The sequence below is a fragment of the Callorhinchus milii genome, unplaced genomic scaffold, assembly GCF_018977255.1.
Source record: "Callorhinchus milii isolate IMCB2004 unplaced genomic scaffold, IMCB_Cmil_1.0 Scaffold2, whole genome shotgun sequence".
Classification (NCBI taxonomy): domain Eukaryota; kingdom Metazoa; phylum Chordata; class Chondrichthyes; order Chimaeriformes; family Callorhinchidae; genus Callorhinchus; species Callorhinchus milii.
Genome location: NW_024704743.1, coordinates 16,685,823 through 16,711,162, shown reverse-complemented (window position 1 = coordinate 16,711,162; position 25,340 = coordinate 16,685,823). Strand labels below are relative to the sequence as shown.

At 41.6% G+C, this 25,340-nt stretch overlaps 1 protein-coding gene across 1 annotated transcript; it reads left to right on the top strand.

Annotated features, from left to right (window-relative positions):
* Positions 1-25,340, top strand: LOC103181583 (collagen alpha-2(VI) chain-like). Its single transcript, XM_007898188.2, has 26 exons — positions 1-103; positions 769-1,361; positions 3,601-3,621; positions 4,291-4,356; positions 6,314-6,340; positions 6,436-6,462; positions 8,304-8,348; positions 8,458-8,511; positions 9,456-9,518; positions 10,403-10,465; positions 10,584-10,637; positions 10,740-10,775; positions 10,865-10,927; positions 12,649-12,711; positions 12,825-12,887; positions 14,259-14,321; positions 15,149-15,199; positions 16,625-16,660; positions 17,276-17,338; positions 18,096-18,158; positions 19,316-19,351; positions 20,103-20,148; positions 20,442-20,594; positions 21,118-21,564; positions 22,023-22,061; positions 24,524-25,340. The coding sequence occupies exons 1-26, from the start codon at positions 1-3 to the stop codon at positions 25,129-25,131; spliced, it is 2,946 nt and encodes a 981-aa protein (XP_007896379.1). The 3' UTR covers positions 25,132-25,340.

Here is a 25,340-nt window from a genome sequence, read left to right as displayed (position 1 = left end):
ATGCTAAATAAAGTCATGCTGCTCTTTACCTTCACCAAAACCAACAAGAGTCCGAATCACCAGAACTGTTCAGAGAGAAGAACCACCACCATCGTATTAGGCAGTTAGTGATGAGCAATAAATTGATCAAAATTGATGTGTGCATAGTAATGATACACAGAGCTACTATTTTTGGTGTTCAGTAATTAACCCCAGCGTTAATTATTGCTGCACATAGTGATGTTTTAATGTGAAATTGACCAGGACAAGATTCACACTAAACAGAGTGGGAAAATATTACACAGTGACTGGGTGTAAGATTTGCATTCCTCTCTTTCTCCTGCCCCCTCTGCCTCACATGCCAGCTCAACAGAAGCTTTTACACTGCCATTTCTTTGAAGCGGTAGATTTTTCCTTTTAAATTGTAACCGTACAGTGTGTTCTAAGTATAGTAAACTCTTGAGAACTCATCCCTGGCTTAACTTGTCACTACCACTTGAATCATCGTGCTGTCAATATCCTGGGCACATTTTTTAATTTAATTCTACAAATGCCTAACTCCGGATACCTCACCACTGAGCCCTTTTCCCTTAGAGTAATGAGTTATCAGGAGTTGACTGTATTTTCTTTGCCGAATACAATATTTGTTTTCTGGGCTGGATTTTACGAAAGGGGGATATTCTGAGCTTGCCCCAGCCCAGGAATAATATTTTCCTCCTGATGGAGATCGAGGCCCTTGTGCACATATTGAACATGTTGAATAAGAATAATTTGTTGTTGTCATTTCAGGGAACAACGAATGTCTGATCAATGTGTATTTTGTCATGGATACCTCAGAAAGTGTGGCGCTGAGAGACATGCCCAGCGGCAGCCTTGTGGACAAACTCAAAGCCTTTCTCGTTAACTTTCTCTTTAAGTTACAGCAAGTTGCTCTCAGTACCAGTCAGATTAAGTGGGAATATGGCGGCCTACACTTTTCTGATCGTGTCAGTATCTTCAGTGAGATAACCAGCAACAATGCAGCCTTTCTCGCCAAGTTGAATGCAGTGCGTTACATTGGTCGGGGGACGTTTATTGACTGCGCTTTGAAGAACATGACAGAGCAGATCAAGACGAGGGCCTCAAGCAAAGCCAGTCTGAAGTACGCTCTGGTCCTGACTGATGGGCACTACACTGGCAGTCCCTGTGGTGGCATCCAAGAGGCAGTTGAAGAAGCAAAGGCAGATGGCATAAAGATATTTGTCATTGCCACAAGCTCAGCATCCATTGAAAACCAGCTCAGGCAGATTGCCAGCTCGCCTGTGGAAATGTATCGCAAAGACTACTTAGTAGTTCCAGATGATGCAGGAATTGCTGCAACCAAGAGGATAATTGAGATGATGGTTAGTCTGGAGTTTACAGCTCCTTCTTGTCAATAGGCTTTGAGTCAAAAGGTTGTGAGTTCAAACCCTATGTCAGGGTTTTGAGCTCATGGAGGTTGACAGTGCTGTGCTAGAGATGCATTCATGTTCTTTGGATGAAACTGTTAAACTGAGGTCCTGTCTATCTGTTCAGGTGGATGTTAAAGATCCAATGGCTCCATTTGAAGAGAAGGGAGTTTCCCAAAATGTCCTGGCCACCAATGCTCCAGATACACAATTGATCAATCATTTTGTGGCTGTTTGTGGGACATTACTGCGTAAAAAAATTAGCTGCTGCATTCACCTTCAAATGCACAGTCCCTACACTTTACAGAAGCATTTTTCAATGTGATAAGGCGTTACATCTAATGCAAGGATTACTGTAATATTAGGCCTGATGGAAGAAACTTTTACTAATGGGGATTCCTGGTGCCTGAAATGTCTTTGAGATTTTCCCTTAATAAGCCCAAAGATCATTGATTTAAAATTTAAGGGATCATCGCAGTTCTTGCCAGGCTGGACTGGCTCCCTGTTACAGAACTGATCAATTTCAAGATCCTCACACTCGCATAAATCACTTCATGCCCTTAGCATCTCTCTACCTCTCTGACCTGCTTACACCCGACTCCACTACCTGCCTCTTTTGCTCAAGTAGCTCCAGCCTCCTTCACATTCCTCATCCACTCCACATTTGGTAGCCATGCTGTTAGCCACAATGCCCTAAACCTTGGCACTTTATGCTTAATCCCTCTGTGTTCCTCCCTTCAGATAGCAACTGAAGACCTTCCTCTTCAATTGTGCCTATGGTCACCTCCCTCTCTCCCTGGCTCAGTGTCAAGCTCCACCTCTGTTAAGCACTTGAAGACACTACCTCGTGTGAAGACTGCTGCATAAGTGCAAATTGTTGTTAAAATCACAGAATTTTTTTGAAAAAATTAAATTGAACGTTAATTTGGAAGCTGTTTCTCTGCAGAACTTTTTCACATGAATTGTTTTCATGAAAATCAAGTTATGCCAAATATGTTCTGTGGGGACATCAGTGACACCACCTTTGAGTGACTAGTGATTGCTTGTTCCCTATGTTACAACAACAACTTGCATTTTTATAGTGCCTTTCATATAGGATAATGGCTCTGAGCACTTTGCAAAGATGGGGTCAGACACTAAATAAGGGAGAAGAGGGTTAATGAATAAATTGAACCAAGCAGATGGATTGCAATGGTCATTTCTTGTCATATACTTTCCTATGTCCCTACATGATAGTCAGCTTGTTCGCATCAACAGTTGGTTTCTTCCTAAAGTCCTTTTTAATGCATTTTTTTCCAAGTCCTTTTCAAGTTCATTTGAATTTACAACAGTTGTGTTTCCTCAGGTTTGTTACATTTTATAATTCGTTCTACTTTTACCTCCGAACTAGGCCAAATATACATGTTTGTGCACCTCTTAGTTTGCACTTTGCTGGTTGCATATTCTTAAGCATGGTGATAGATTTCCGCATGAGTTAGACATTCGAATCACCAAAAAGAACCTGTTCCTATCACAGGTACAATCTCCAATGCAATGTGCACAAACCCATTCAATCTCTTCAGGAAAGAAACAAGCAACATTACCTAAAAAAAAGATAAGAGCAAACAAATCTATCTGACCTTACTTACATCCTACATTGCTCGACCTAGATCTTCCTTAGCATGATATTTCCAATGTTTCCCGCTATTCAGGAACCATGATGTTACATACATTATTCTGTCTACACGGATCCCTCGATCCTATTCTGTTCCAGAATGCTGGGATTTGAACTCAAATAATTATTATATAATGGCTGCAAGCCTCTAAAAAATATAATGCGTTGACGTTTCTTAACACATTCCTGTGTAGATTTACATGTTGATTTACATTGCCATTGTTTTAGTGCAGACTGGAAAGGAGGAACTAAAATACTAAAGTACACCTTTCATGTGGGATGAACATTGAAAATTATTACCCAGAGGAGGGAGCACAGAGTAGAGGAAAGAAAAATTAACAATATTGATCAAATGTACAGTTAAAGAAATATGTTTTTAAGAGCGGTTTTGTAGGCTGGGAGAGGAGAAATAAGGTAATTCCAGAAGTCAGGGACATTGTGACTGACTCGTGGTAGACATTGCAGTATGTTTAAGAAATTGCTGTTATTTGCAGCCTAAAGTTTTGTTCCTCTAAATATATATTATTTGCTTTATTTCAGGCTAGAGAAGGAGAAATTGAGGTAGGTATCGTTCAAAGCATCATTCCTTGGAGATCTGTCCAGCAGCAAAAATAGTTTGCTTAGTTTCACATCTCTTAGATCTCTTACCTTTTGGTAAAATCGATTGCGTTCAACCAGTCATCGTAACCAGGCCAGACACGATCTTGCATCGCATGTGCTCACATGTTTGATAATTAATAAATCTGTTATGGAAAGTTATTCACTAAACAAAAAGAATCATCAAGGCATGGAACAGGTTGGAATAGACAGTCCAGTGAAGCTTACATTATTATTTAAAATCAACAGCAAATACTTATGAGTGGCACTGCTAACACTCTGCCAAGTAAACCAATACTTTAGAAATGGAAATATGGCATCACAATGGTTGCTTAATTTTGTAATTCACTTTTCTACTGACGTCTGTCTTTAATGTGTGAGTGGGATGGGAGAGCAAGTGTTGGTGAGCGTGAGTGTATGTCAGAGAGGCAGGGTTGAAGCGAGAGAGACTGTGTGTATGTATGTATTTTGTGTATGAGAGAGATAGAGAATACAGGAAGAATAAATCACAATCGCAACCAATTAATTATTCTTTCTTTGTTTCTCTGACTTTATGAAATAACCTGCTTTCACTTAATTCTGTTCTAGCATCTTGCATGCAAAAACTCACATTTTGTTTGATATACGTTGCAGTGTGGTCGACCGCAGTGCTTACATACAGATGGTGCAGCAGGACACGAAGGAATAAATGGAAGAAGAGTAAGGATGTTTTGCATAGTCTGAGAGATACGTAGATTTGTGTTCCCTCTTTCCCCTCTTTAGACACCATTTCTCTGTTAGGACGAAGGTGGGATGATCTGACCTAGGCTTTCTGTACCTCTCTTGTTACCCATTTATCAACCATCATTAGGCCACTCTTGAAGTTGAGACTGTTACTGTCTGTTTTGCTTCCCCTTCTATCCACACTGTGGATGGACAACTCCAATGCCACGACAATCGGCCACAAAGTACAGTCAATTCACTTTACAATATATTCTATGAAGCGCTTTGAGATGTCTTTGATGACATGATCAAATGCAAGGATTATTATTACTTTATTCCAATTAATAGACAAGAACAACAACAGCAAATTACACTTCTATAGCGCCCTTCATGTGGGAAAGACATCCAAGGGCACTGTACAGTCAGAGGTTTTTCAACTCGAGCTGGGAATTGGGATCAGGAGGGGTGGAGGGTGGGGATGGAAAGGTGGGCAAAGGCACAGTCAAAGAGGAAGATCTTTAGACAGCCCTTGAATGAGGCAGAAGGATTGCGGGATAGAGTTCCAGAGTGCAGAGATGCCGAATGTCCAACCACCAATGGTGGGGCAGGAAGTGCGGGGGACCTGAAGCAGGTCTGCTGAGCGGAGGGAGCGGACAAGCTGATATGGGGATATGAGGTCAGGCAGGTAGGGGCAACAAGACCATGGAGGGCTTTGAAGGTGAGAACAAGAGTTTTTTACCTGATTCTCTAGGGGATGGGGAATCAGTGAAGCCGGTTAAGATCAAGGTGATTGGTTCATGGAGCCTGGTGCAGGAGTGGACACGAGCTACAGTGTTTTGAATAATCTGCAGTTTGTGGAGGGAAGAGCTGGGAAGTCCAGAGAGCCTGCAGTTGGCATGGTCAAGCCAAGATGTGATGAAAGTGTGATGGAATGAAATTTGATGAAAGAGTGGATTAGTGTCTCAGCAGCCTGTGGTGAGGGTCAGTTGTGGAGGCAAACAATGTTGTGGAGGTGGGGAAAAGCGTAACCGGTCACGGTACGAATGTAGGGTTTGAAGGATAGCTGAGGGTTGAAAAGGTTTCGTATTGGTGAGTTGAAGAATGCAGCCATGAATAGTGATAATATCAGCCCCTGAGGTGCGGAAGCCCAGCCGGGAGCCAAGCATTGACAGGCATCCCATCCCTTGTGGGTAGAATCTGTTTTTACCAGGGCAGCTACATTTGATGAAAAAATCTTTCTTGTTTAATTTATTTCTTCCACAAGCCAATTTTTTCCAGGGTTCAAAAGGATCTCTAGGTCCAACAGGTGATCTGGGAGCACTAGGTAGACAGGTGAGAAACCTCCCAGACTGTCGCACAGACTGTCGCACAATGATAGAGTGTGGTGAAGCCTATCTCTGTGCATGCATTGCTTACTAATAGGAGGAGGCAGGTAATCACACAGTAACACAAGTTCTATAAATGGCCTGAATTAAGGCACGCTTCATGTCAGGCTATGTGAGTGCACAAAGGTATTGATCCGTAAGAGTCTTTTATCTGGTGTCTAAATTTAGGATCAGTGTTTCTAATTAATATCTTTAATGCCATCGGCTCTTTGGAAACCACATTGCCCCTCCTTCCCTCTTTTAGATCATGACTGAAGACTTTCCTCTCTAACCGTGCTTACGGTCATCTACTCCCTACCCCCATCCCCGGCTCGACGTCATGCTCCGCTACCGTTAAGCACTCTGAGACTCTGCCCCATGTGAAGGGCACTATATAAGTGCTTAATATTGTTGTTGTTACTGTTGTTGTGATTGTGTGTGACTTTTCACAGGGGGATCTTGGAATCGAACATCACATTGGATTTCCCGGTCTGAAGGCAAAATAAAATCACACCTTCTGCAACGTTTCTCAATGGGAGAGAAATTAATGTTTTGAATTGTTTTATAAATATGTTTTAAAATTTCTACAGGGATTTCCTGGCGTGAAAGGAGAAAAAGTTAGTATGTTTTATCACCAAAATTCTTTTATTACATTTGGAATGGCTCCACTATTTATTTTATCTGTTAATTGGTATTTTTTTTGTTCTCCTAGGGAGAGATGGGCTCCTTGGGACTGAAGGTAACAATTACATTTGGTTAAAACTTAATTCAGTTAGTTGTGGGAAACCAGACTGGCCATCAAAGTTGCATTTACAACTTCAATACAATATTGTAGTCACTGGATTTAAAGATTTCCTGTGACCTTTCTACAAGATTGCTCCCTGCCTCCTTGCATCAATCCATCTGATTTGTACCCCACTCCTCTGCCCATTCCTCCCTTCTCTCAGCTGGCGCAGATCTGCTGCTCTTCCCCAACACCACAATCGGTGACCATGCCTTCAGTCACTATTCCCCTAAACTCTAGAACTCCTGCCTCAATCCCTCTGCCTTGTCCCCTCTTTATCTATCTTTATATCACAGATTTACCCTTTCGATTATGCTTTTAGTCACCTCCCCCTTCCCCTTGCTCGGCATACAACCCTACCACTTTACAGCCCCCACCCCTCCTGAGATACTATCCTAGGTGAAGTGCATTATATTAATGCAAATGGTTATTGTTGCTTTGGGATGTCCTCCTGACATGAAAGGCGCTATACAAATATAATTTGTCGTTATTTGTTGTTCCTAACACTGCTAACTTGTGCTCCTATTGTGCACTTGTGCATTCATTTAACTTGAAGTTAAACAGATGATAATTTCTAACCATCAATATTCATTGTGTGGATTGTATTCAGTTTCAGAAATGAAGATGGGGGAATGCATAGTGTTTGAGTCCATGTTACTATCACAGTGAGCACATTAATGTACAGTGTGGCAGACACTCAGAAATTATTAGAGCATAAAATGCGGTATTCGCAAATTGGGTAGTTGCTAGGTTAATTGCTAATATATTAGCTTTAAGATATCCAGACTCTTTACACGAACAAGGAGTTTTCTGAAACTTCAAATAAATAGTCCCCGCACTTCACAGTAAAATCCTTGAAGCACGTTGAGACGACTTGACAATGAGATAGAAGGGAGTTTCTCCCCGGGTCCTGATCAACAATCCCTCAAGTAAAATTGCTCAATTGTTTTTCATAGTTCTTTGTGGGACATTGCTCTTCGCAATTGAGTGCCACGTTCACCTACAAATACACAGTCACTGCACTTTACAGTAAATCTTGTGAAGCGCTTTGAGATGTCTTCCTGACGTGAAACGTGCTATACCAAATGCAAGAATTATGATTATTCTATAACTTCCAGTGCTTTAGCGCAATAGCGCAAACTGCGTGTAAATATTTAGTTAATCTCATGCTGGGATTTTGAGCTTGAAGTCCATGTTGACACTCCAATGCAGTGCACTTGGATGAGGTGTTAAACAAAGGTCCCATCTGTAGCTGTTCACGTAGCTGTTATATATCCCACTGCACATATCAACAGGAGAAGTCAGATTCCCCCATTGTACTGGCCAACAATCCCCCAAATTACATTATTCATGGAATCCTGTAGCATATTGGTTAGAGCATTCGCCTCGCAAGCAAGAGGACCAGGGTTCAATTCCTGGGCAGGGTGAAATCTTAGCCAACTTTCTTTACTCCACATGCCTCTGTCTAATTAGCAGTAAGTAGGAACCCGGTTGGTAGTCGATTGGCAAATTGCTTTCCCAGCAAAAATAATCCCTTCAAATAAAATAATAACAATAATAATTTGGTCACTCAATCTAAGTGTTTATGGGACTCTCCTGTGCGCAATTGGCTGCCGCACCTCGCCCACAGAATATACAACCAAATCACTTTACAATAGCGAATTGTTGCGAAGCTCTTTGAGACGTCTCGAGGATGTGATAAGGCGCTATATCAAATGCAAGGATTATTAGTATTATTATTCATTGAGATGCTACTTTATAAATATTTAATATACCATTTATTTTTTCCTTTAAAGGGGCAAGTTGGAGATCATGGATTTAATGGAATTCATGGAGTTAAGGTAACAAAAGCCTCACTTTACATTGTTGTAGCTTTAAAGATTACAGCATGGTTGATTGTAAGACATAGCAAAAGAATGCTACTGAATTGCCTGAATCATGTTGTCCTAGGGAAAGCGTGGCCACATAGGAGATCCTGGCTGCAAAGGGGAGCCTGGTTTACCGGTAAGTCCAATACCTTCATTTGTGCTTTTTAATAGCTTTGCAATGGAGAGCTCCATTACACAACAGCTCAGCGTTATGTTTGCGGACTGTTTTTTTTTGTTGTTTTCACCTTAAAAAAAGCAAGAAACATGTTGTTGTTGCATTATTCACCAAAAAATATGTTGAGGTTCAAAGATCATTGCTCAGGAAAGCAACAATGTAAATGGGACCTCAGACTGGTAAAAGCTCCTCAGGACTTAAAGTGAATCTCACCTTCTCTGTGTTTTTCCAGAAGGAGATTCATTTATGCCATTGTTTTCCCAATGAACGTTCTTTCAACCCCACTATAACTGGAACAATCTTAATCACTTTATTCTGGGATTGAATTGAACTGCTTAAGCAGTATATGGCTTAATGAAGTGCTGAATAACAGAAACAATAATGACTTTACTGAAAGTGCAATTTAAAACAGCCCATCAGCTTCAAGGCTGCGTGTTCTCAGGACTTCAGTAAAACATGCAAAGATGCAAAGATGCAAACATCTACACGCTAGTAAAGACATCATCTTATACATTATTGCAGAAGCTTAAAGAAGGTTTGAAATTTCATCTAGTCTTAGCTTGTAAGGCCATTTTGTGTTCAATTTAACGTCATGAAAAATTATGGCAAATTGTTCATTTCTATTATAACTTTAAAGCCAACTTTCCTCCTTTTTTGAAAAGAATTGGCTTCCAAATCAATTCCCAATACCCTGCTATTCTGTGCCATGTTAAATTTTAAGACAAGGTGTCTTAAAAATTAAGATAATGATAATCTTAATGAAAATGTTTGAATCTTAAGGAGGTGCCTCATAAGCTGTGTAGAGTGGGAATGAAGCTGTTGTATTTTGATTCTTGCCCTATTGGGATTGTTGCGTTCCCATGTCATCCGGTGTATTAGGGTGTCTCTTATTGTGAATGTTACAGGGACTGATGGGTCCTATTGGTGATTCTGGTGAAAAAGGGGAAAGAGGGGATGCAGGAGAAAAGGTGAGTAATGCATACATTAGTGTCTCACAGTGAATATCAATACTTAGCTGATAAGCAAACTTTTTTTTGTGAACCTCGCTCAGCTGGAAGTCCTCTGGCTCTGAGTCAGAAGGTTGTGGGTTCACGCCCAACACTGGGAGTTGAGTTCACGGTCGAGGCTGACACTCCAGTGAAATACTGGGGGAGCGCTGTATTGTCAGAGGTGCCATCCTTCCGACGAGATGCTAAACTGAGGTGCCGTCTTCCTGCTCAAGTGGCTGTTAAAGCTTCCATGACATGGTTCAAAAAGAGAAGGGAGTTTCTTCTAGTGGTCTGGCCAATAATCTTCCAGATGAATTGATCGTGATATTTTATGGGATCTTGCTGTGCACCAACTAGCTGCCACATTTGCCTACATAGTCAACACACTTCACAGTGATTAAAGTATACAGTGTTTTGAAGCGTTTCGACTTGATTTGATAGGCACTATATCAAATGCAAGGATTATGATGATACACTGGATTTTGCGGCATCAGAGCGTGTTTCAAGCAGTGTCCATCTCAGAGAGCACAGAATCTCTGTGAGTCTACAGGTTAAGTCACCGCAGATGCTCTATTTGCATATTCTCACATCACGTCTTAATGTGACGCTGAGTCCTCTTGAATATAGCAAGATCCCCTTCACTACATGGTGATGCTGCTTGTGAAACCCCAGTAAGGTAAGTGTGCATGAACCTCACTGTACAGAACTTATTCAGCTGTCTTCAAGATTAGAAGCTTCTCTATGAGAAGATACCAGAAACTGTAGCAGTTGACATCTAAGCCACTATTGAGACAGCACAGTAAATAACGAATGTTACCTTGACTGACTGACACGGGTGACTGCCCCATGTTGTATATTTTCAGGGCTCCGCAGGGCAGCAAGGTCGATCCGGTCCCACGGGCACCAAGGGAGAGCAAGGTCAAAAGGTACATTACATTCCACTGGTTCCTGGAGTTCTGAATGGAAATGCAATGCTTTTAATGTTTGCCAGTCTTTCTTCAATGAATATTTGAACACCACTTTTATATTGTTTGATAACCGCAGGGGGCCATTGGATACAGAGGCAATCCAGGTCTTCCAGGACCGAAAGGAGTGAAGGTAACGATGGCAACACGATTGTTAAAATTAAATAAAAAGTTCTGATGAATCACTTCAAGCCAAGAACAATCTTATCAAACGTTTTATTAATGTTCAACCTAGGGGGGCCCTGGACAAGCTGGTACTGATGGTGATCCGGTAAGTCTATCTCTTCCAACTTCTTGTTTGGTTTTAATTCAATGTTTTGTGTTTTCAGCATTTTGCTAAACTGTTACATTGCTTGATAGGGTCCAAGAGGTGAGAGTGGGAGAGCTGGGAGCCGGGGTACACAAGGACGCAAAGGAGAAAAGGTATGGTTCTAACAGCAGAAACATGGCAGACAGAGAGGAATCTTGCACAGATCAATCTGCTTGGATAAAGGAAAAAGAAGAGTATTGCAGGGATCAGTGGGTGCAATAGGAAAAAGGTAGTAGTTCCATCTGGGCTTAGATTTAGTCTATTAATGTAGCATCTCAGAGAGTTCAGAATATGTCAAATTCCTAAATACAGTATTTCATTTTGAAATATTAAGTTGGCTTCAAGGTTAAAACTGAATTCAGCAATTTGTCAAGTTCTGGCAAACTACTCTGAAGTAAGTAAACGGTGTAAATCTAGACCCAGATGGAATTTCTACTCCCCTGCATTTATTAAGACCTCACTACAGATCCACATACAGCAACACTTTAGGATTAGCAGATAGCTAATACGCAACAACATTAACAAAAACACTAGAATACAAAGAGAAAGGTGAACCTGAGTTATATAGCTTACAGTTACATCAAATGGCAGGTTTCCCTTTTTTAATTATAAAAAAAAAACTTTTTGGACAAATTGGGCCCAATTTTTGCTGTGCCCAAATTGGCTGTTGTGTTCTCCCACAGAACACATACAATGCAGTTTACACTATTTCCTGTGAACTGCTTTGGGACATCCTTCTGACATGAAAGGCACTATATCAAACATAAGGATTCTTATTATTGACAAATATTTTCAAGCCTACTCACTCTGGATATGGATATTCATTGAAAATAAATTTACTTAAAAAAAGATTATCAGGCAGTACTAAAATAAAGGTCCAGTCATCAACAGTATTGGTTTCTTTTCAATCCAATCATTAATCCAATCATTAATATTGCATGGTGCGTTCTGTAAGTGAGCCACATTCAACTCGTAAAACTGTTTTAAGATAGATGGGGAGAACTTCCATCTGGGTTTACGTTTATTCTATTTATGTGACATTTTACAGAGTCCAGAATTTCGTAAATTCTGAAAACACAGCCTCAATTTAGGTTGTGAGATAGAATCAGAGAATTTTACAGACCAGAAGGAGGCCAATTGGCCCATCGAGCCTGTGTCAGCTCTTTGAAAGAACTATCCAATTAGTCCCACTCCCCCGCTCTTTCCCCATGTCTTGCAAGTTTTTGCTTTTCAGGTATCCATCCAATTCCCTTTTGAAAGTTATTATTGAATCTGCTTCCATCACCCTTTCAGTTCTCATAAGAACTGCAAAAAACTGGCTTCAAAATTAAGACTGCCTTTAAGCATTTGCCAAATTCTGTACACTTTAAAGTTACGTAAATAGAATAAATCTGGACCTGGGGAAATTTCTCCCCAAAGGTATCCAGCTACGATTCAACAGGATGCTAAGTGGGAAATGTAAATCAAGCAAACCAATCCACACTGTTTCTTAACATACAAAATTGCATTTGTATAGTGCCTTTCACATCGGGAGGACATCCCAAGGCACTGGATTGTCAGGGGAGGGTGGAGGCAGGGAGGGTGGGAAGGTGGCTGAAGGCACGGTTGAAGAGGAGGGTTTTGAGACGCGCCTTGAAAGAGGCAACGGAGGGAGCGAGGTAAAGGGGATCGGGGATGGAATTTCAAATGGGGGACAGAATTGTGGGAACAAAGTAAGTTGCTTCTTGCCCATCAGTGTGAGCACATTGCCACATGGTGGATCCAACGTATTTTACTGGGCACCGCAATCTGCATTGTTTATTTTTGGGAGTGAAATGGGTTTCGTTTCTTCCAGGGAGACTTGGGTCCTGAAGGTCCACGAAACGTAGCTGGAGTTAAAGGTGAACCAGGCGAGCCTGTAAGTGACACTTGCTCTGTCATTTTTTTTAATGCATTCAATTGAAATCTAGATCTGTATCAAGAGCTAGATCTGTAACTCTAAGAATGTAACAGATTTCTGATACATTTCAGGGGGCACCAGGATTTCCCGGGCGACGGGGCCCTGCTGGAGAACCTGGAGGAGTGGGTGAACGGGTAAGTGCAGCCTGGCAGATCAGTCCATGAGTAACATTGGAACTGAGCCTTTTTTATTCCACTGCTTTATTAGTTTTACAACAACAACGACTTGCATTGGTGTAGCGCTCTTCACGCGGGCCAGAGTCACGGAGCACTTGGGATCAGGAGGGGAGGAGGGCAGGGAGTGTGGGGGTAGGAGAGTGAGCAAAGACTTGGTCAAAGCGGAAAGTCTTGAGACACGCCGTGACGGAGGTAAGGGAGGGGACAAGGTGAAGGGTTTAGTTTCACGGTGGAGAGGACAACTGAATGTGGTCTATCACATGCTGATCACTAACTCTAGCAATTGTTTTGTTATGTGGCTACAATGGGATACAACAACAAGTAACAGCTTATATTGATGTGGTGCCTTTCACGTAGGCTGATGTCTCGGAGGGCTTCACAATTACAGTGTCAGGCGCCGATGAAGGGAGGGGGAGAGGTGACGGCAAGCATGGTCAAAGTGGAAGGTATTTAGGCTGGATTTAAAGACAAATGGTGGGGTGGGGGAGATGGAGAATTAGAGAGAGGGAATTCCAGTGGTTAGGGGTGTAGTTGCTGAAGCTTGGTCCCTTGCCCTGCTTGCTCCACCGTTGTTGGTCGGGCCTTCAGCATTTCTGCCCCCACCCTCTGGAATTCCACTGCGGAATCCCTCCACCTTGCCCCCTCCCTTGCCTCCTTCAAGGCCTGTCTCAAGACTTTCCTCTTTGACCATACCTTCAGCCACCTTTCGACCCCCATCCCCACACCCCCTATCATCTACCTCTCTTGATTCCAACACCCAGCTCAGGTGCAAACCCTTAACTGTCCAGTGACTTGGAACGTCCTTTCGACGTGAAAGCCACTATATAAATGTAATTTGTTGCTGTTGTTGATGGAGGGGTAGAGGAAATGAGGATCGCGCAGCAGGTCTGAGTTTGTCAAGCAGAAAAGCACAGAGATAGGGAGATGCCAGAACATGAAGGGATAGCCTTTGTATAACAGCAACTTACATTTAGTTAGCAACTTTCACATCAGAGAAGTATCTGAGAACGCTTTAGGGAATGAGATCGATTAGAAACGAAAAAAATGTTTAACCCAAAAGACGAGCGTGGTTGCTGATTGCGAAAAGCGGCGTTTCAGTTCCTCTTGATGGGATAATCGACTTAATAGAATGGGAATGCCGTGAAGAAGCAAAGGACCATCAGTCACTCCAGTGATCTTCTCAATAGTTTCCAAATATTCAAATAATTTTGAAAACAGTCTAACTGACTACACTAATACTAGTATTGTACAGACATGTGCTGATACTTTAACACATTGTACAAATTGAAAAGAGGACCACTATGTTAATGCTGCACTTCTGTCATTTAGGGAAGCATAGGTGAACCTGGAGATTTTGGACCACAAGGAGATATTGGCTTGCAAGGTGCAAAGGTAAAGTTGATGTAATGTGAGAGGGTTTTAACATATGTAAATATATAGTGTCAAAATGTTACATTCACAATGACATTGCCCACATCTTCTCAGCCTTATTCAGTTGGTATCACGTTGCTTTAGTTCAGAGGATTGTGGGTTTAAGTCCCATATCAGCACTTGAATTCCTAGTTGAGGCTGAGGCTCCAGTGCGGTGCTGGGGACGTGCTGCGTTATTGGAGGTGCTGTCCTTCAGATGAAACTTTAAACTGACGTGCTATCTGCCTGTTTGGGTGGATGTAAAAGATCCCTTGGCAATATTCGAAAAGAAAAGGGAGTTTCTCCCAGAGTCCTGGCCAACAATTCTGTAGATTAATTGTTCATTCGTGTTATGGCTGTTTGTGAGATCTTTCCATATGCTAATTTGCTACTGTGTTTAGCTACAAATACACAGTGAGTACAGCAGCAATAACTAATGAAACCCTTTGAGGTAATTCACCATTGTAAAAACTATATCGAAAGCAAAAATTAAGTGTGGAATATTTGACGATAGTTTTGTTTACTGACTGTGGGTTGACAGAGGCTTCGAGCTGTGCACAAATTCAATATGACTTTTGTTTCTGGATGGCTTTCTGGTTTTCCTGTCACTCTGGTGCATGTCCATGAAAGGAAATGGAGTCCACTGGAGATTTAAGATGCCCTATCATAAATCACAGTCTTTGTTTATATCACAAATTGGACGGGAGTTACATGTTTTCTTACTGCTTATCAGTAGTGTAAGGTTTGGAGGGTCCAGTGAGACTGGTTGTCTGACTTGACTGACTTTACATTTGTTTCCACTTTGACAGGGAGACAAAGGAAAGGATGGATACAGCTACATTGGACCCAGAGGACCCCAAGTGAGTCAGACATTTCTGCTGTCCAGAAGAACACTACATATCTGTCCATTTATCTGATACAGAAGTGAACTCAACCTATAAGATATGAAAACAGAAGTTGCTGGGAACACTCAGTAGGTCAGGCAGCATCTATGGAGAGAGGAAAGTGAATTAACATTTCAGGTCGATGACCTTTTGTCAGAACTGAGGATGTTGGAAGGGAACAGTTTATAAGGACAAACAAAGTGGGTGGGGAAAGAAAACAAAGGAAAAAAATAGGTGGAGGACAGGAGATGATGAGATCAGAGGTGTTGATGGTGCAAGACAAAAGAAGGAAATAGTGTGAGATTATAGAAAGAAAAGATGTGTCTGCAACCCAGAGGATGTGTCAATGGTTATAGGAGAGGGAGGAAGCAAAACTGAGAGAAGATGGGAGCTGTGGTTAAGGTCTTAAGTGGTTAAAATTAATGTTGAGGCCAGAGGGCTGTAAGGTGCTTAAGAGATAGATGATGTGCAGTTCCTCGAGCTTGCGATGTGCTTCTTTGGAATAGCGTTGGAAGCCATGGACAGTGAGGTTGGAATGGGAAGGAGAATTAAAGTGGCAAGCAACCAGAAGCTCAGGGTTGCAATTGCAGACCGAATGGAGGTGTTCGGCAAAGCGATCACCTAATCTGTGTTTGGTCTCCCCCAATGTAGAGGAGACCACAACATGAGCAGAGCATACTGTGTACTAGGTTGGTGGAAGTCCATGTAAATCGCTGTCTCACCTGGAAGCAATGTTTGGGACCCTGGACAGTGGTATGGGAGGAGGTGAATGGGCAGATGTTTCATCTTCTGTGCTGGCGTCGGAAGGTGCCGGGGGAGGGAGAGCAAGTGTTAGTGGTGATGGAGGAGTGGACCAGGGAGTTATGGAGGAAGCGGTCCCTTTGGAATGCTGAGATATGGGAGGGACAAATGTGTTTGTGATCAATTTATAAGATAAGGGCAACTAGAATCTACTTGCACCCAATTGCGTGAGGTTGCTGGGATTTAACTGAATAGTGTCCAATACTGTGTACCAGATTTTTTTTTCTAAAAATAAGTTTAGTGAAGAAGAATTCAACCAGGCTTGAGCACTGGACCTATTTAGAGGAGATTCTGACCCAATACCCTATACTGGGCCGTCACCATTGAGCCATAACTGATAAATATTTGGAAGAATCTGCCAGACAGGGTGGTAGATATTTGAGACATCCAGGTGAAGCTGCTATATTGTGTAAGAAAGGGTACAGGATAGATGAGCTTCAGTGGATTAAATGACCTTTGCATCCTTTGCTTTTCCTATGTTTTTACACACACATACACTATAGAAAGCTGTGTGTACAATAACTGCTGTGTCAACAGAAAATATGTTATTCAATATGTTTTGTCTTTGCTGCATTCATGACTGGTTCTCTTTCATATTAGGGTGAACAAGGTGACTCAGGATTACAGGGCCCTCAGGTAAGAAGTCACGGTTCCATCTCAGATTCTTCACAGCACAATATTCAGGATAGCAGAGATTGCTACATTAACAGAGGTTTGCAATTACACAATGTTAATTTCCTTTTATTAGAGCAACTTTAGATGGTTTTGATTTAGAACCTAGGTGAAGGCCACGGAGTACAGAGTCCAGCTAGAAACGAGGAGCAGAAAAACAACAGCAACATACATTTATATAGTGCCCTTTACCTGGGGCAAAACAAGACAAATCTACAGAAGCCAGTCTTGCCCATTGACAGGACTTGGGGACACACACACCAGTCATGGGGAGCAGGGATTCTTCCCGCTCAACTCATATTTAACCCTGCAAATGAAAGCCCTAAGAAATAGGGTGGGCCCAGCTGGATAAGCAATGGGAAGCTTACCAGACGATCTTTCAATGGCAAGCTATGAGTCTTAAGGTTCAGCCAATAAAAAATTTCTAGGTACAGAGCTGTTTGAGATTTACTTGATGTGACACTCAGACAAATTTTTTGTACAAAATTAATTTAGTGTAGGAGTGCTGGGTTGCTGAAGTGAGTGAAATATTCCTTGTGCACAAATTTCCCAATTTACTATTCACATCTTGTTCTACAGGGACCCCAGGGATATTATGGACAAAAAGGAGCAGAAGGTGCTCAAGGAATGAAAGGAGAAAGTGTAAGTACAGGGCCCGCAGGATTGATCAATATTGTACAATATTATCTAATAACCCATGGGTTAACCATAGTGCATTCTCATGTTATAAAGTATTCTAGAATCATTTGTAATGCATTTCAAGTAGGACTTGGAAGAGGCAGATTGGTCAGTAGAAGTAGAAATAATGGGTTTTCACCTATGTCAAATGCCCAGCTGACCCCCCAAAAATTAACATACCTTAATAATCAGTCATTTATTAACTAGTATTTCATGACAGTTTGTCATTTATTAACCTATATCTCACGAACATACTCACTGGTACTAAACTCCGCACCCCCATCCCACCAGTTCTAGTCAAGCTCCCTAATGGATCGATTTCAAGATCTTCACACTCATTTTCAAATCCCTTCATGCCCTGGCAACTCTCTACTTCTCCCACCTGCTTAATCCACAACCCGCTGCTTTCCACATGTCCCTTGTGTCCTCCGTTCCACCATCGGTGGCCATACTTTCAGCCACTATACCTCGAAACCCTGGAACGTTCTTCCTCTATCCCTCCACTTTGACCCATCTTCAGGTTGCGCCTGAAGACCTTCCTATTCGACCGTACCTACAGTCACTGTCCCCTCTCCCTGGCTCGACTTCGTGCTCCGCTACTGTCAAGCGCTCTGGGATGCTACCCTGCGTGAGGGCCGCTACATAAATGCAAGTTGTTGTTGTTGAACAACCGTGCTTTACTGTGCATCTGTAAACTAACTGCTTCTTTTCACCATTTCAGGGAGATCCCGGGCTGGATGGCCAACCAGGAGAGCGAGGAGTGAAAGGGCAGAAAGGCTCAATGGTAGGTAGGCAGAATCACTGTGATGCCATGTGGGAAAGCACAGTTAGACAAGGAGGGCCCTGTTGTCTCAAACCCCCGAGGAACTCCACTATTGTTGAGTCTAAAAGTAAAAAAAAAAGTGCACAGCAGCAATTTTATTTAGTGGATGCTGTGTATTTCTGTGTATATCTGTGCACATTTATTCAATGCTTATATAATAATAATAATAATCCTTGCATTTAATATAACGCCTTATAACATCGTTGAGACGTCTCAAAGTGCTTCACAGAATATACTGTAAAGTGAATTGACTTTATATTTTGTGGGGGCAAAACATGGCAGTCAGTTGTCCACAATGTGTCCACAACTAGTCATGGATCGAGTGACCAAACATTGTTGTTATTATTTTGATATCTGAACCAATGTTTGTTTTTAAAAGTTATTGGAACATTTAGTTGTTCTCTGTTCTATGAATTTAAATATTAGAATGTCCACACTGACACGGTGATTAGTATTATATCCAATGCAATAGAGGACTGAAATTCATCATGGTCTTAATCTCAAAACCATTTTGTTTTAAAATTTAACATTGTGAAGGATTTGGGAAATTTCTTCGATTTTAGTCCTAATTTGAAAATAAAGACGCAATAAATCCTTACGTTTGATATAATGCCTTTCACATACTGTGATTGCACTTTGAAGGGGAAAGTGGGTCCTTTGGAAAATTGGTTTCCAAATCTGGATTTCTAAAGACTGCATTTATGAAATCTCAAAATTCTGGAATGCATGGACGCATGTACTACTATCTGATGACCCCTGCGCACCATCAGTTCAATTTGGGCATTTCTCACAGTCCAGTGTTTGAAACTCTGCTTTCAACTCTATTTCATCCAGACTGATCACTGTCTTCCCTTTACAAAACCCATCAACAATTGCACAAGTGAACAGCAATTTAACATTGTTTGTAAAGTAGTTTCTTCTCAGCTTCATTCCATTGATACTGTGATGGAGGGTGGTACTGCTGTCTGATAGAAAGTTAATTGAATGTGGTAGTTTGATGAGTTTCGTTCTTTTTTTTCACAAAGTTACAGTTGCCATTGCTCCTAGCCCAGTTATTTGCATTTGCAGAAGAATGTTTCTGACAATTGTCATCAAATAAATCTAACTGTTGTTTACAGGGTCCGACTGGAAGTCGTGGTTCTCCTGGAATAACAGTGAGTGGTACTCCCTGTTCATGATGCCAGTGGCCAAGGATTGTCCTTTGCACTGCTTATGCCTTGTACAGTTGAACCAGTGAAGTGAGGGTTAATTTCAAACGATGGGCCTTCAACAAGCAACAAATGTAGCCTGCTAAATAATGTGTTCATTTCATGGCTGTTGTGCATACAGTATATATTCTGAGACATTGACCCAAAGTTTACTTCTAAGCATCCCAAGAATTAATAAGAATTAAATTCTGGGTCATGATCTCAGAAATATATATACAATGTGTTCCAGGAGTAGTTGATGTATCTCGCATCCCCAACTTTCCACACGCTTTTGTCGACTCCTGATAACCCAGAGTAAGATTATGAGCCAACAGTAATAAGGAGTGTATCTCAGTGGTGGTAAAGAGTCTGTCCCGGTGTGTCCTGGTGAAGGGTAGCACAAATATGGTTCCCATTAATAAGCTAAAGGTGGTTTTAAGCTCTAATAGTAAGATTGAAGCAAGACAGCCGATTCTTTACTCGAGGCAGGGACAAAATCATGTTGGACTGACCTGACAGAACTCTTGAGTCGAACTCTCATAGTTTAATGGCATTATCATTTCTTAAATGCCCTGTAGCTTTGTAACAGACTGTTGGTCATTGTTTGTTCTCTATTATCACATTTAATGGAAAAATCAGTAAGAAATGACCTCAAATTGAGTGCAGCCAAATGTGAACTTCACTGTTTAACATTGTCTCTTCCAATTGCTTACAACAGGAATGTGATATATTGAGCTACACAAGAGAAACATGTGGCTGCTGTGGTAAGTTTTTAACAAAGTTTTTGACCTGTAAGAATTGTATTGCCATTTGGATTTACATACATATAAATAATACTTGACTGTATACAAATAATCAACATGACAAAACTAGTCAGCAAATACAGTCAGTCAGGTTTGGATACATAAGCACGCTGAAGGGTTTTGGAATGTGTCAGACACCTGGCTGATCCCCGCAAAAATCATTAGTACAGTAGTACAATATATATTTTAGTGTAGTCCTTTGTGTCATGTATCTGTAATTCATTAGTTAAGTTACTATTTCCTTTCTGTTTCAGACTGTCAGAAGACTTGCCCACCCATTGACCTTGTGTTTGTCATAGACAGCTCAGAGAGCATTGGTCAAACTAACTTTAGCCTGGCAAAGAATTTCGTCATAAATATTGCCAGCAGGCTTGGGAAAATGGCAAAAAATAGCAGCGAGTTATCAGGTAACCTGATACAATGCTATAACAGTGGGATTTCTAATATTACACATTGGGGTTGAAAAAGGTTCAGATCTTTGATAATGATCCTGACACCTCGGAACAGGAACAGTCCCTCGTGACATACACTGTGTTCTCTGCAGGGAAAGCCCTGTGAAACCATTGACTGGCATGACCTGTGCTGTGACCTGAGGTCTCCTTGGAGCCAGAGTCTCGCATTCTTTTGTGCAGAAAACTTCTATTTTTTTAAACTCAATGATGAACTTGGGATTCACATTAATTAACTAAATTTAAGTCAATGGCACTTTTGCTGGTGACTACAATGAGCTTTAAATGAGCATTCTGCATGTAAACATGGTATGAATCTGGTCACTTACAATGTGGTCTGGTCATGATGTGGCCATTATATCATTCAGTTGGGAGATGGGGCCAAAGTTTACTGGACTGCTTTTGATCCTCTCAGAGGAGAGGCTTAGATGGGCTTGGGACCGGGAGATGAGTTTGATAGCAGTGATCCTTTCTATTTCAGGTTCGCGCCTTGGAGTTGTGCAGTACAGCCATGAAGGAGCCATCCAGGCCATCAAGCTGGATGATCCAAGCATCACTTCAGTGTCCACCTTTAAATCTAAAGTGAGGGAGATGGAATGGATCGCTGGGGGCACCTGGACATCCTCAGCTCTAAAGTACACGTATGAAAGGCTCATCACACCTGGGCGACGACCAGCCGCACAGGTGACTGTTGTAGTGATCACAGACGGACGTTATGATCCCAAAGACCAGAACAGCCTTGACGCATTGTGCAGAGGGGCGGATGTGTATGCCTTTGGCATTGGGGACATGTTTGAAAGCAATGCGGAGAAGGAGCCTTTGGAGAAAATAGCTTGCAATGTTCAAGACAGAGTGAGGAATCTGAGCATTTATGCTGATTTAATGGCGGAGGAATTTTTGGAAGAGATGGAACAGAACCTCTGCTCAGGTAACTTGCTCATTAGCACGCTCTCCTCGCAAACAAAATGCCCTGGGTTTGATTCGATTCCCAGACAGGGCGTAAACTTAGGCAAATTTCCTTACTCCACATGGCTCTGTTTACCTAGCAGTAGGAACCTGGTTGTTAGTCAATTGTCGGATCCCTTTTCCGAGGTCATAATCCTTAAAAGAAAATACAGGGTAATAATAATTTTGTCACTAAATCCACGGCTGTTTGTGGAACACTGCTGTGTGCAATTGGCTGCCGTATTTCGCCCACGAAATGTACACTCAATTCACTTTGCAGTATATTCTGTAAAGTGCATTGAGATGTTTCAATGATTTGATAAGGCACTGTATCAAATGCAAGGATTATTATTATTATAAAAGTACTTAAACTGAACACTGTAGAAATACCTTTACCAGCCCAATGAGTGTATAACCTATTTTTGTTTTAAATATTTTCAGACCCAGAGCTTGTGTGTCCAGACCTGAAATGTGCCTCAGGTAGGTAATTGTGAAAGTCCCAGGAGATTATCCATCACTCTGTATTAATCCCAGTGGTTGTTAGCCACTGCTCTCTCTCCCTTCAGGTGCTTTATATCCTTTCCACCCTCTCCAGCTGCAAGTTTAAATGCTACAATCAATGAAGTGTACGTGTTTTAAAAAAAAATGAAAAGTAATTAAGAGAAGGAAATAAAGGAGTGTAGGAGAGGCAATAAGGAGGGGTGGGGACTCTTCCGGAGTATAAACACCAGCATGGACAAGTTGGGCCGAATGGTTTATTTGTGTGCCATATCATGCTGTACAACTTTATCTCAGCTCCTTAAAGAGGCAAAAGAAACATACAATTGGTATAGTACCTTTCACGTCGAGAGAACATCTCAAAGTGCTTCACGGGATATACTGTGAAGTGCAGTGACATATCTTTTGTAGGATAATGTAGTAATTTTTCAAAAATTGTTCAATTACTCCATGGATGTTTGTGGGATATTGCTGTGCCTAAATTGGCTGCTGTGGTTTCTTACAAAATACAGTTACACCACTTTACTGTGTATCCTGTGAAGCACTCTGAGACATTGTGATGAAACACCATATCAAATGCAAAGATTGATAGCTAATTTGCTCACATCAATGTCTCACAAACTGCCATGAAGTCAATGACAATTTTTTTTTTATCTGGGCGATTGTTGGCCAAGACACCAGGAGAAACTTCCTTCTCTTTTCAAATAGTGTCATGGGATCTTCAACACCCACCTAAACTGGGAAACAGGATCTCTGATAATGTCACTCCCCCCCAACGTTGCTTTGAAGTGTTAGTTAAAGCCTAGATTGTGAGCTCAAAGCCCTGACGCTTGATTTTACAACCTTCTGACTCGGAGGTGAGAGTCCTACCAACAGAAATAGACTGACACTTAATACTAGGAGGGAAGGTGAATGTGGAAGGAGGGAGTGGTAGGACACATGATCATATAGATTTGGTGCTTAAGAAAGGACAGCAGTTTATCATGCTCTTCTGTTGTGAGAGAAGCAGTATTTTTGTTTCCCTCTCCAATGCACAAGGGCTTCCCATACTCCATTTCTGAGTTCCAGACATCTTGTTAAGTTAAATGCTTCAAGATTACTTTTTCTCCCTGGTACTCGTAGAACTGTTCTACAAGTCAGGATTTCTGCATTTCGTATAAATACAACTTGTTGTTGTTATGTCAGCATTATCATGGAATGATCCATAATACGATGTTGCTGACACAACACCAACTTGCATTTACATAGCATCCCTCACGTGGGGTAACATCTTGAAGCGGGGAGTTTGGACTGAGTGTGAAACAAGTGCATCACATGACCTGAATATCAGTCAGTATTTAGCTATCCTCTAGCGGGTGAGCCTGGGATCTCCTGTTCATAGATAGACTTGATCCTGGTATTCATTACGACTAAGGCAGAAAGGACAGAGCATGCAATTGTTCGGTGTTTAACCCTGATTCTGATTCGCTCTAAGATTTGGATTGCTCCCATTGCTTTTTGAAGTGACGTTTCTTTAACTTCCACTGTATCACCAGAAATCGCCTTTAAATTACTTTATGTGTTTAATATTTATTTACTAGTGTCTTTTAGCCATGTCTGGCAATGGACGATGAAATCCTCGCTCTTCCCTCCAGCCGACAAATATGATTTTCCTCATTGCCATTCCCTTGGGCTCGATTGTGAAAGTCATTCAGAATATTGCTTCCGAAGCACTGAAGTGGAGTTTAAGTTGTGACATTGCCAAACATCAAAAAACAACCTAAGTTAAAAACACCACATCCTCACAGCTGGCCATTTGGCTCTCAGATCTTTATTTGCACACCACAGCTTTTGGAAATTATAGTACACCATCCCACCCCTCAGGCAAACCACATTAGGCCAATGCACATTCTAGCACGAACATGAAAAACATAAGGGCACAATATTTAACGAGTGATCAATTTTATCTGGGGAGATTGCTGGCCAGAACACCGAGAGGAACTCCCTTCTCTTTTCAAATAGTGCCATGGGATCTTTCACATCCACCTGAACAAGCAGATGGAACCTCAGTTTAACAGCTCATCCAAAGAACGGCATCTCCAACAATGTAAACCCCCCGGCAGTGCATTGGAGCATCAGTTTAGACTATGCGATTTCAAGTCCCGTCGTGGGATATGAACCCACAACCTTCTGGAGCGCTCCCACTGAGCCAGGCTGACTCACATTTTGTGGATATATTCTAGAAGGATGAGATCTAACGGGCCATAGAGCCATTTTAGTTTGAAGCAATCTTGTGAGTTATGCTAGTTGTTCCACTTTTCAGACACAATGCGCTGGGAATTGTGTAAATCTATTTGAACCAACATGAAACAATAAGTCTGGTCTGGCAATAGTTTTTGCACATATGGTAAATGAAAGAAGCACATGAGGGTGGAGTAATTCTATGTGTTCTTTGTATTTTGCAGCTGTGACCATTGCACCATTCAGCGACCGCCCGACAGACATTGTGTTTTTTGTTGATGGCTCTGAACGGCCCGGAGGAGAAAACTTTATGAACTCTCTACACTTTATTAACCGAGTGTCTCATGAGCTTAAGCTAGCCAAAAAAGATAATGACAGTTATGGAGCTAGAATAGCAATCCTTCAGTACGGGGGAGAGACACAGCAGACCCTGCTTGTGGATTTCTCCTACAATATTAGACAGATTGAAGATGCTCTGCTCCAGGCTTCCTATCTAGAGTCCACCTCACATTTGGGAAGTGCTATTCTTTATGCTGTTGAAAGTTTAGTAAATAACCGTCAAGGTAGGTTTCGAGGCGCTCGCATGAATGCAGAAGTCTCCTTTGTCTTTCTGACTGACGGGGTGACCAGTGATAAAAACTTTCCCGAGGCTATAGAAGCCATGAGAAAAAATAACATTGTAACCTGTGGGATCGCGTTGGGTTCGGATGTTGACCACGAGAGACTACTTCAAGCTGTGTATAAGGAACCCACCTCGCTATTTATGTTGACCAAGTATAGCGACCTTTTCGGTGACAGATTTGTCAAAAGTATTGTGCAGTGGTTATATTGAGCTCAGATCAATTGGAACAATTAAAAAAGGGGTGCACAGATACTTGGGAACTAAAGACACTAAGGGAAACAGAGAAAAGGTGGGATGTTGGGATTTAAAGACCTGCCATGATCTATTAAATTGACAGATCAGATAAAATAGGCTGAATGGCCAATTTCTGTTCTTAGATATCTCTTACAAGGTTTGTAGCAGCACAGTGAATTACAGTA

Bases quoted from the DNA above. Each gene is read 5' to 3' on its own strand.
- LOC103181583 (XM_007898188.2), top strand. From the start codon at position 1: ATGCTAAATAAAGTCATGCTGCTCTTTACCTTCACCAAAACCAACAAG. The intron at 16,661-17,275 runs GTAAGAAGTCAC...CTTGTTCTACAG, and splicing joins CAGGATTACAGGGCCCTCAG to GGACCCCAGGGATATTATGG. The intron at 22,062-24,523 runs GTAGGTAATTGT...TGTATTTTGCAG, and splicing joins AGACCTGAAATGTGCCTCAG to CTGTGACCATTGCACCATTC.